A 12,276-nucleotide genomic window follows, 5' to 3' on the forward strand; every position below is an offset into this window, starting at 1 on the left:
AAAAAAAAAAGCAAATAAAACCACAATGAGACATTATCTCACACATGTTAGAATGGTTATTATCAAAAAGACAAGTAGTAAGTGTTGGTGAGAATGTGGAGAAAAGGGAACCCTTGTGCACTGTTGATGGAAATCTAAATTAATGCAGCCCCTACAGAAAACAGTATGGCTCTTCCTCAAAAAATTAAAAATAGGGGCACCTGGGTGGCTCAGTGGGTTAAGCCTCTGCCTTCCACTCAGGTCATGATCTCAGGGTTCTGGGATTGAGTCCCGCATCGGGCTCTCTGCTCGGCGGGGAGCCTGCTTCCTCCTCTCTCTCTCTCTGCTTGCCTCTCTGCCTATTTGTGATCTCTCACTGTCAAATAAATAAAAAATCTTAAAAAAAAAATAGAGTTAACATTAAGATCCAACAACTCCACTTCTGGATACTTATCTGAAGAAAACAAAAACATTAACTCAAAAAGATATATGCATTCCCATGCCATGTTCAGGGCATTATTTGCAAGAGCTAAGATATGGAAACAACTTAAGTGTCCATTGACCAATGAGTGGAGAAAGAAAATGTGGTACATACATACAATGGCATTATTTAGCCATAAAATAGATGAAATGTTGCAATTTGCAATGACATAGGTGGACCTGGAGAACATCCTGCTAAGTTAAGTCAGAGAAAAACAAATACCTTTGATACAGTTTGTATGTGGAATCTTAAACCCACAAAGAACAGTTTGGAGGTTGGCAGTGGCGAGGGGGTGGGGAGAGGGGCTAGCAGAAATAGGTGAGTCAAAATAAGTTGACTCACAGCTGTAAAATAAGTCAAGGGTATATAATGTACAGGTTGGTGACTATAGATAATAAGACTGTATTGTCTATTGGGAGTTGCCAACAGAGTAGCGTAAAAGTTCTTATGACAAGAAAAGTAATTTATAACCACGTACAGTGACATGTTGACTAGGATTATTGTGGTCATCACTTTGTTACACGTACAAATAATAATTATGATGTATACCTGAAACTAACATAATGTTATTAATTATGTCACCAAAATGACCCAAAATAAAAGACATGGAAGAGGAGGAAACATTCCTGAACTCATTTTATAAGATCAACATTACCTTGATATCAAAGCCAAAAAATTCTTAGTAAAATACTAGCAAATTGAATTAAGCAGCACAGTAAAAAGATCATTCACCATGATCAAATGGAATGTATCCCTGGGATGCCAGGGTGATTCAATATGCGCAAATCAATGTGATGTACCTTAGAGAATGAAAAGGAAAAAATCATATGATCATTTCAATAGACACAGAAAGCTTTAGCATTTGACAAAATTTGACATCCATTCATGATAAAACCTCTTCACAAATTAGGTACGGCAGGAACATATCGCAACATAATGAAGGCTACATATGACAAGCCCACAGCCAACAACATACTCAAGGGTGAAAGGTTGAAAGCCTTTGCTCTAAGATCAGAAAAAAAGACAAGGGTGCCCACTTTCACTACTCCTATTCAACCTAGTACTGGAAGTCCTAGCCAGAGCAATTGGGCAAGAAAAATAAGTAAAGGGATCAGAAATGCAAAGGAAGAAGTGAAATTTTCTCTATTTGCAGATGACATCATGATTTTATATATGAAAAGTCCTAACGACTCCACCAAAGAACTTAGATCTAATCAACAAATTCAGTCAAGTTGTAGGATACAACATTAATATACAAAAATCTGTAGCGTTTCTATACACGAACAATGAACTATTTGAAAAAGAAAAAAAATCCATTTATAGTAGGATCAAAAACAAAAAAATCCTTAGGAACAATTTAGCCAAGAAGGTGAACCATCACTATACCGAAAACTATAACACATGATGAAAAAAGATACAAATAAATGTAAAGGTATCCTGTGTTCATAGATTGGAAGAATTAATATTGTTAAAATGTCCTTAGTACCCAAAGACACCTATAGATTTAATGCAATCCCTATTAAGTTCCAAAAGGATTTTTTAAAAAGTAAAAAAAAATAAAATAAAATTTATATGGAACCACAAAAGACCCTGAATAACTAAAGCAATCATGAGAAAGAAGAACAAAGCAGGAGGCATCACAATCACTTCCTGATTTTAATCTATATTATAAAGCTATAGTAATCAAAATACCATATTGGCATAAAAAACATCATATAGACCAAAGGAACAGAACTGAGACCCCAGAAGTAAACCCATGCATATATGATCAGCTAATATTTGACAAGGGAGCCAAGAATACTCAACGGAGAAAAGAGAGTCTCTTCAATAAATGGTGCCAAGAAAATTGGGTATTTGTAGGTAATAGATTGAAACTAGACCCCTATCTTACACTACTCACAAAAATTAATTGAAAATGGATATAAACTTAAATATAAGACTGGAAAACATGAATATCCTAAAAGAAAATACAGGAAAAAAAGATCCTTGACATAGGTCTTGGCAATGATTTTTTTAGATAGGACACCTAAAACGCAAGTGACAAAATCAGAGATAAACAAGAGGGACTACATCAAACTTAAAGTTTCTGCACAGTGAAAAAAATTATCAACAAAATGAAAAGACAACCTACAGAATGGGAAAATATATTTGCAAACCACGTATCTGCTAAGGGATTCACACTCAAAATATAATAATGAACTCATATAACTCAAAAGCAGAAGAACAATCCAATTAAAAAATGGGCAAAGGACATGAATAGACATTTTTCCAAAGAAGATGTAAGAATGGGCACGCTTGTGTGGCTCAGTCCATTAAGCGTCTGCCTTAGGCTCAGGTCATGATCTCAGGATCGTAGGATCCGAGCCCTGAGGCTGGATCCCTGCTCAGCAGGGGGTCTGCTTCTCCCTCTGCCCCTCCCTTCTCCACCCCTCACCCCGCCTCGTGCGTGCCCTCTTTCTATTCCAATAAATAAATAAAATCTTAAAAAAAAAATAAGACATAAGAATGGCCAATAGGTATGTGAACGGATACTCAATATCACTAATCATTAGGGAAATGTAAATCAAACCCGCAATGACATGTTACCTCACAACCTGTGGGGAATGACCAAAAAGACAAGAGATAACAAATGCTGGCAGGGGTGTGGAGAAAAGGGAACTCGTGTGCACTGTTGGTGGGAATGTAAATTGATACAGCTACAACAGAAAACAGTATGGAGGTTCCCCCAAGAAATTAAAAATAGAACTACCATATGATAGATAAAATAGAAACTACCAGCAACTCCACTTCTGGGTATTTATCCAAAAAACCCCAAAACACTAACTCAAAAAGATACCTGCATGCCCATGTTCAGAGCAACATTACTTACAACAGCCTAGCCATGGAAGCAACCTATGTGTCCCTCCACTGATGGATGAATGGATAAATAATTTGTGGTACACATATACAGTGGAACACAGTTCACCCACCAAAAAGACTGAAATGTCATTTGCAACAACATGGATGGACCCTCAGAGGATCACGCTAAGTGAACTAAGTCAGAGAAAGACAAATACCATGTGATTTTACTTTTACACGGAATCAAAAACAAAACACAAAAAAAACTCCACGCAAACTTGTAGAAATTTGGCCCCCAGAAGCAGGGGCTGCGGGGGAGGGGAAATTGGATGAAGGTGGTCAAAAGGTACAAATTTCCAGTTATAAGATAAATAAGTACTAGGTAATGTAATGTACAACATGGTGTTTCTAGTTAATGCTGTATATGAAATGACAGGTGCTAACTACTTATGGTAATCATTTCACAGCATGTAAGTTAAATCATTGCAGCCTTTAACATTGCTGTAGTTCAATTTTCCCTCAAACTGTAAAAAAAAAAAAGTTCAAAGTCTACTATAAAGCGACGGTAATCAAAACACTGCGGTATTAGCATAAAGACATACATCTAGACCAGTGGAATGGAGAGTCCACAGATAAACCTTTGCATAGAAGGTCAAATGATTTTTGACATAATGACAAAATGGTGCCGTGACCATTCATGGGGAAAGGGCGGTCTTTCCCAAAAATGTTGCAGGGAAAACTGGATGACCCACATGCAGAAAGATGAAACTGAACCCTTACACATACAAACATTAATTTAAAATGAATTAAGTACCTAAGACAATAAAACTTAGAAGAAAACATAAGACAAAACTTCATGATTTTGGATTTGGCGATGAGTTCTTGAATATGATGCCGTAGGCAATGAAAGAAAAAAACAGACAAGATGAACTTCGTGAAAATTTTAAAAATTTGTATGTCAAGGGACATTATCTAGAGGGTAAAAAGGCAATCCATGGAACAATAGAAGATATCTGCAAATCACTTATCTGATAAGGGATTCATGTTCAGAATATATAGGACACCTTAAATGTAACCACCACCAAAGACATTCAAAAATGGACATTTCTCCAAACGGGAGATATGAACAATGGCCAATAAGTACAGGAAAAGATGGTCAATGTCACGAATCTTCGTGCAAATCAAAACTACATTGAGATACCATTCACACCCATTAGGATGGTTACTATAAAACACCAGAAAACTAGTGTTGCAGAGGGTGTGAAGAAATCAGAGCCCTTGTGCTCTGCCAGTGGGAAACAGATGGTAGTGCCACTGTGGAAAATAGGAAGGAGGCTTTCCCCCGAAACTAAAAATAGCATCACCATAGGATCCAGCAATCCCACTTCTGGCTATAAACTCCAAAGAACTGAAAGGTCTCGAAGAGGTAGTTGCACTCTTGTGTTTACAGCAGCGTTCTTCATAACAGCTAAAGCACAGAAGCAATACAAGTGTTTATTGATTAGTAAACAGGTAAACAAAATGTGATATGTACATACAATGGGATAATATTCAGCTCTAAAAAGGAAGGAAATTCTGCAATATATTGGCATACCATAGATGAATGTGGACATTATGCTCAGGGAAATAAGCCAGTTGCAAAAAGACAAATACCGTCTGATTCCGCTTATAGGAGGTAGTTTGAATAGTCAAATCCTAAAGACAGAAAGTGGCATGGAGGTTGCCAGGGGCTGGGGGGCGGGGATGGGGAGGAAGAACGGAGAGTGTTGGTTTAATAGGTATAGAGTTTCAGATGTGCAAAAGGAAGAGTGATGGCGGTAAACGGCGGTGGCTGCCTAACAATTCGAATGTATTTAATTTTACTAAAGTTGTACACTCAGTGGTTAAGATGGTTTTAGGTTAGTTCTATTTTGACAAAAATATAAAAAATATTTTTAAATCATGAAAGTAATTTACACTTGTTATAATAAAAAATCAAATGCAGAGACACGTTAACAAATAGCTATTCCTCCCCTAGCCTCCAAGTTGTACAAATAATTTCAGCTCCTATCAGGTAACCTAGACACGCCATTAGCTTACAGTGTTGAGCCAGCATTTTCCAGAAAGGGAAGAAAAATTCCTTTTCAGAATGAAGAACATAATTAAAATAGTTCTGTCCAGGAAGCAATGTATAAAGCGGAGATATTACTTTTATGCAGAAATGAGCAAGAAAAAAATTTTTAAATGATAAGGTCTCAGAGTGAATGCCAAGGGGCATTCAGGCACGGCTGGAAGGACTCTGCTTAGAGGTTAGCATGTGGTTCGTGTATATGTTCCCTGAAGCTTATCCCCCAACCCAAAGGTGGCTTAGGAAAAACAATTCTTATTAAAATAGTGATAGGACCCAGCAAAATATCAGGAAGATAGTCATTAATATATTTATAAATTGTTTTACATGTGCCACATTGACTCCCCCAAATTATAAAGTCATATAGGGGGAAATAGCCTCATTCCAATTTTAGGGATTGAGAGACTTCTAGGAAGTACTTTGTCTAGGTCGTCCAGCCCTTCAAAGCTCTTCAACCCTGTAAGCTGGGCACCTTCTAGTTTACCTGACCTCCTGCCTCCCACAGAACAAGGATGCTGAGCTAGTTCTCTCTGGGTGATGCAAGGCTGAATCAAAGAATGACAGATACATCAATGATCATGAACCATCAGAGCAGCTAAGTGACCCCCAAATCAGAAATTCCTGACCTGGCTGTGGCCCAGGGATGGCCAATATCCCCAGGGACACGTTCTCTCACCATCATGAGAAATGTCTCAACACAACGATCAGAAAGCGTTCATTGGTCCAATGTGCATCTCAGTGTGAAATAATAGGTTTATCAAATAACTTTAGTCTCCCCAAAAGAGCTGGGGTCAATGTGAAAAACACTCTGGTCTCACAGGCATTCCCTACTTTACAGGGCAAGGATCTTCTAAGCAAAGATGGATGTGGGTACCGCTTACACCTGTTTTCCAAGTGATTTTACAATCAGGGCAATCAGCGAATTACTGCATTTCTGGTGCATAAGAAAACCACTATAGTAGAAACTTTAGTTCCTCCGCACTGTCCCCCTTCTTTCCCCAGTTACCTTGACTTCCACATTTCTCTTTAGGGTCTCCTGATCTCCCCCCTTGGCTCCTGGAGGGCCACAATGTCACTTCCTCACCAGGTGACCAGCGACGGAATTCGGCTGCAATACCACACCTCACCGGCAGATGCCGCAGCCTCAATACTTGACAGCAAACTTTCAAATTACACAACCGGCAGCCATTTAGTGCCTACTGTATGTCTTTTTTTTTTTTTTTTTTAAAGTAACCTCCGCGCCTAGCGTGGATTTCAACCGGTGGCTTGAACTCATGACCTTGACATCAAGACCTGAGCTGAGATCAAGAGTCAGATGCCCAACCGACTGAGCCACCCAGGCCCCTTGCCTACTGTATACTTGAAGAGCATTACACTAGGCACTTCCGGTCAACCCCGCACCGGCTGGCTCATCTGGACAACTCGTGAGGTCTAGATTACTTAAATCGCATGAAGTGCTTTGAACAATGAACTGAACTGTAGTGTGAAATTATTACCAGCCTGAGGTGAGGTGGCTGAGACACACGGGAACTTGGGTCCACCGCAGCTGTCTCAGCAAGTTGGTCTGGGCACAGGGCTTGCTTTCCTTCCAGTTCCTTCCACTGTCCTTTCTTCTGTCACCCTCCACTAAGCTGCTGCTATGTCTCCAACTTGGAATCCGGGATTTGGCTCCTCTACTGCAAAGTGACGGTAGTTTGAGGGGTCGGGGTCACAGGTGGGGCGGCCCCAGGGCTGTTCTGCCACATCACCGGCTTCCTGCAGGAACTTCTAGAAGGCAGGTGGCGCGGTGGGACGCAAGAGGTCGCGCTCTTACGATCTAAACTCAACACTATGTTTCGTCCTTTGACCCCCGAGCTCGCGTCCCACCTGACAGCGAGGACGACACCTCCACGTGAAGAGCGCGGGCTCCGCTCTTCTGCCACCGGCCGGGGAGGGTCCTCTGGCGGCACCGGGGAGGCTGGAGCTCCGCGCGGCCGATGGGCTGCACCTGCCCGGGGCCGGCAGTCTCGGGATCGAGCTCTGCCGCGTCCTAGCGTGCGGTGGGCCGGAGACAACTCCGGCTGGCGGCTTTGCCCGAACCTCCCGCGCGCCCCCCGGGGAGGCAGAGGAGCGCCAGCGCCCGCGGGCTCCCGCCCGCACTTGGCGCCCCGGCCCACCACAGGCGCGCGCGCGCGCTGCGAGGCGCCACGTGCTGGGGCCCAGAGCGCAGAGGCTGCGCTCCGCGTGGGCGTGTGGCTGCGGCCCCACGTGCAGGTTGCCGGGGACGCCGCACGGAGACCCCTCCCTCCCATACACGTGCGGGCCGCGCCCCCTCCCCGGGCCCGGCGCAGCCGCGTCCGCGCCCGGGCTCCAGTCCCCGGCACCGCGAGGCGGCGCACCGGCTGCCTAGGGCCGCCGAGGGGCGGGGCTGCCGCCCGCATTGTTCCTCCCCGAGTGGCGGGCCCTCCCCTTCCCCCAGCCCCGGGCGGGGCGCGGGGCCGCCGAAGCCGCGGAACGTGGGCTCGCGCCCCGCCTTTGTCTCCCGGGTGCGAGCCGCCGCAGCCCCGCGCGGGCAGCTCGCTGCCAGAGCGGCTTTGTACCGCGGCGCGGGGGACCCGGGCGTGGAGCCGGCTGGCGCAGCCTCAGCATGGACGTGACGGTCTCGGAGCTCATGGAGCTCTTCTTGCAGAGCCCGCTGGTGACCTGGGTGAGTGCGCCCAGCTCCCTGCCCCATTGTTGGTGCACCGGCTTCTTCCCCCGCCGCCTGCCGTGGATCTCCCTTCCCGGGGTCCCGGGTAGCCTCCGGGACGCGGGGGACTCAGCAAGTGCTCCCGGCGGAGGTCGGGGTCTGAGCCCTGGGGTCCGGAGGCATTTCCAACTCGGGAGCCCGCGCACTGGGTGCGGGACCTCGTCGCGCTCTCGGCCTGGCCAGGGGTTGAGCCGGTACACCTGTTCCCGACCGGGCCTTGGACTACGTCCCCGTAGCGGACACGATCCGAGGAGTCACCTGGGCCCTGTCATGGCTTGACCACTCGAGAAAAGGACCCATTCCCCGAAAATATCCTCGTGTAGTTTCTGAACCTCTGAGACCAGCAGGTGGGTGGCGGCGGGGATTGGGTCTCCCAGTGAGAATGTGTACAGGCTGGGTTCGGAGCAGTCATTTCAAGTAGATTTGAGACGTGGGAAATTTATTAAAAAGTCCCTTTTGGTTTTGTTGTTTTTGTTGTTGTTTTTCGCCCTGGGACACTGGAGAACAGCAGGGAGGAAGTTTTGTCTGTTTCCTGGCGCGGGGTGGGGTAGAGGCCCTGGAGAAGGGTGGGCTTCTCGCCTGCGGAAGGGTGGGCGGGCGGGCATGCGTTGGTGACCCACTCTTCCCACAGGAGCCCTGCCCGCCTTGGTCCTGGAGAGCATTGGCCAGGGCGCTCCGGGGTGACTTTTCCTGCCTTTCTCTCCGCGCCCCCTACCCGGCAGGTGAAAACTTTTGGCTCCTTCGGAAGCGGCAACCAGGACAACCTGACAATGTACATGGATCTAGCCGACGGCATCTTTTTGAACCAAATCATGTTGCAAATGTAAGTTCTCTCCAGGGAAGAAGGGAAGAAGGAAAGAACGGTGCTTCAGAAAGTTTAAGGTTGTAGCAATGGAGCATGAAGTTCGAACAGGAGGGTTCTTTTTCAGTGGGGCCCCTGGTGTGTCTCGGTTTTAAGGTGACTTCTTTCCATTCGTGTGGATATGAAGAATTCTGGGTCGGCGGTTTGGCAGCTTGTTTGGTAAAGGCAATTTGGAATTGAATGACTGTCATCCACATGGTGTAAATAGCACAACAGACTTCAGACTCAGATAGTTGACTGAGGTTTGAGCAAGGACGTTTAAAAAAAAAAACACCCTTTTTGGGGGCAAGGAACTGTAACAGAGTCTGGTTACAGGAAGCGTCTAGGGCGGACCCAGAGCATCGGTGTGACTATAACGTTTCACCGTAGGGTGGGATGCCTGTGTTTCTGAGCTCTCTTCACGTGATTGTACCTTTTCGGGTGCCCTGTAGCAAGTGCAATCGGTTAAGGCCTTTCTCATGACTTGGATTTAAAGTTACTGTGTTAAGAGTCCTGGGAGTCTGAATGCTAGCGTACTGTCTTAAAGCCCTAGAGCTTAAACAGGGTCTTGGTGGAAGTTAAACTTACTGGCTTGTGCGTTTGACCACATCCTTTCCTGCAGCAGAATTCTGCAGAGTCTGTCTGATTGACAGCCTGCCACAAGTAGGTGTTGGCTCCTGAGGCTGTGTTCTGTTTTTAACTCCAAGTGCAGGGAACATATTGGAAGTGACTGTTGGTATGATTCACGGGCCCTGGAAGCAAAATAAAACGTCCTCATGTTCTCTGCAGATCAGCCACTTAGGCTCACTTACTCACCTGCAACTAAGCAAGTTGTCCTACTCTAGCATGAACCCATTAGCTAATGAGAATCAGCTTTGTGGCCCCTGAGGGGGAACAATTATCTTTGGCACATTCAGAAAGTGGTTTAAATAGATCTACCTAAAATAAGGTCTGCTTTGAAAATTTTCTGGGAACACTGCTTCTTTTAATAAATCACTTGGTGTCATGTTGTGGGAGAGACACCTTAGTTTTGGGTTTCTTTTTTTTTTAAGGGACAACTCATCTTACTAATCTTGTGTTTGATTAGATCCTAAAACGACATATGTGTTACCAGGTTTGGCAGCCCTTGTCTGAGAACATTGACGAAAAGGAGTTTTCCTGGGGTTGTCTAGTGGCATGTTTAATTTCTGGCAACTGCCCCCATTTTGGTGGACCCCAAAAATGACTGGATTCCATTGGTGCAGTGACCGCTGTGTCCTTACCCAATAATTAAAAACAGCAGTATTCCCGGCCTTTTCATTCAGTTTTTACACCCAGGCGGAGGGGAGAACAAAAGCCCTGGGACTATTTCTCTTTCTTCCCTGACCTTTGGAATTCCTGAAGCGTTTACTGCTTGCTTGTAAATCGGGAAAGCCTCTTGGACCATTCCTTTGAGAAGTGCCGGTTCACACTTGGCCCGGTTCACACTTAGCCCGTGGCTAAATTCAACTTAAGGGCGTCTCCACTTCCCTTGGCAGTTTTTACCTGTTCTCTCCTTTGTGATATGCCGAGATAATCATTCTAGGAGTGGGGACTGAGAAGTTCGCAGCTCTTACGGCCTCAAGCCGGGCTTCTGGTGCCTTCTGGCAAGGGTCAGGAGCAGAGGAAGGGACAGGGGGAAGCTGTGTGGGTGGCTTTCCAGCTGAGGAAATCAAGGAGTGAGGGGCACCAGCAGCACATATTCTGATCATACAATACTGATTGTATGATCAGAATAAACCTGTTCCAGATGATAGGATAGAAATCAGAACACTGGTTGCTCCTGGGGGTGGGTGGGGATTGTCTGTGAAGGAGACACAGGTGAACTTCTGCGGGGTGTGGGAATGGTGATAATGTTCTGTGTGTTCGTGGGAGTATGTCTTATTTTTCAGAACTCATCAAGCTGTAACTTAAGATCTATGTATTTCACTCTATGTAAAGATGATCTCAATTTTAAAAAAGTATACAAAAAAGTGTATTTCAGCCCTGGTGTTGACAGCTTAGGGAACTCTAGGTCTGTCTCCCACTGGCCAAGTGATGCTGGGCATACCACTCAAGGATTTTGTTTTCCTCATCTGTACAATGGGAACTAAAGTGCCTCTCTTAAGAGATGGTTGTGAGGATTAAATGGGATGACATGTTAGCAATTAGCACAGTTCTTATCACTTAATAGGTACTAGTGTCAATTACAAATATTCCATCTTAATCCAGAAAGGATTGGAGGTGCCCTGTAAGAATTTTTCTAGTCTTCCTTTCTCCCACATTCTTAATCTCCTAGATGACTGCATCATTCTTAGTCTGGGCCCTCTTGTAAGGAGAACTAAAGCAGAACTGGACTCCGGGACCCGCGTCCAAGCCCTCCATCTAATGCTGTACAAAAGCCTCTGTGTTCACTTCTGCCAAATGCAGAAAGGTCAGGCTAACGGGCAGGTCAGTGATAAGGCTATAGTCTGCCTTATCTCCTCTGCTAGTAGCTCCAAGGGGTGTTATTTGCCTATTTTGATAAATTCTCCCCAAGTTGGTAGGACCAGGAAGATTGAGAGAGTAGTATGCTAAGTGGGTATGGAGCTCAGATAAGAGGTGTGTTACGGAACACTTCAGAGCCATATGGAGGCTGGCGGGGGTCACGTGGCCGCACCTGGGCATTGTCTCTGGCAACTGAAGAAGGCTGCGGTCGTAGTCTCTTGGCCCTGGCCTCCCAGTGACATCAGTGCCTGGAAGCAGGAAAGCCCTGTGGGCTCAGCTTTCAGGGGAGGCCCAGGTGGAGGAGAATTCCCAGTGAAAGGCATTGAATGGCATGGACCACGATTCATGGGAGAACGTGCTGAATCGTTCCTCTGTAAATGCAGTCTTTCTGGGTAATCTGCTGGTACCCAAGGGAAAACCAGATTGCTCATTCACTTTGGACACATTTCTCACTGTCTTGTAGAAAGATATTTAAGCCCTTGGGCTCTGAAAGCACTGGATGGACAATTTTACACTCCCCTCTCTACCACTTCTTCTGCTTCCTTGGGCAAATTACTTAAAATTTTTAAGCCTCAACTTCCTGATCTGTAATAAGGGGATTGTATTTTATACACTTGGGAGGATTAAATAAGATTATGCATCTAGAAAATGCCCAAAAACATTCAGCATTGTTCGGAGCGAGGCCAAGGGCCCAGGGGTGTGTGTGTTTGTGTCCCCACGTGCCTGAGCCAATATACATCTGTACTTTTGAGAATGGACACCTGATTTAAGGCAATGGCTTTTGAGTGCAGTTGGGAACTTGGGATTGGGCCTGAGGT

General features: G+C 45.3%; 1 protein-coding gene across 1 annotated transcript in view; it reads left to right on the top strand.

Moving 5' to 3' along the window:
- Window positions 1-7,853: 7,853 nt before the first annotated feature.
- CCDC88C (coiled-coil domain containing 88C) overlaps window positions 7,854-12,276 on the top strand; it is a 125,376-nt gene continuing 120,953 nt past the window's right edge. Inside the window, exons 1-2 of the mRNA XM_047735977.1 lie at window positions 7,854-8,091; window positions 8,856-8,956. Of these exons, the coding sequence (XP_047591933.1) occupies window positions 8,032-8,091; window positions 8,856-8,956 (161 nt within the window). The 5' untranslated portion in view covers window positions 7,854-8,031. The remainder of the gene's footprint in view (window positions 8,092-8,855; window positions 8,957-12,276) is intronic.

The sequence above is a fragment of the Lutra lutra genome, chromosome 7 (genome assembly GCF_902655055.1).
Source record: "Lutra lutra chromosome 7, mLutLut1.2, whole genome shotgun sequence".
NCBI classification, from domain to species: Eukaryota; Metazoa; Chordata; class Mammalia; order Carnivora; family Mustelidae; genus Lutra; species Lutra lutra.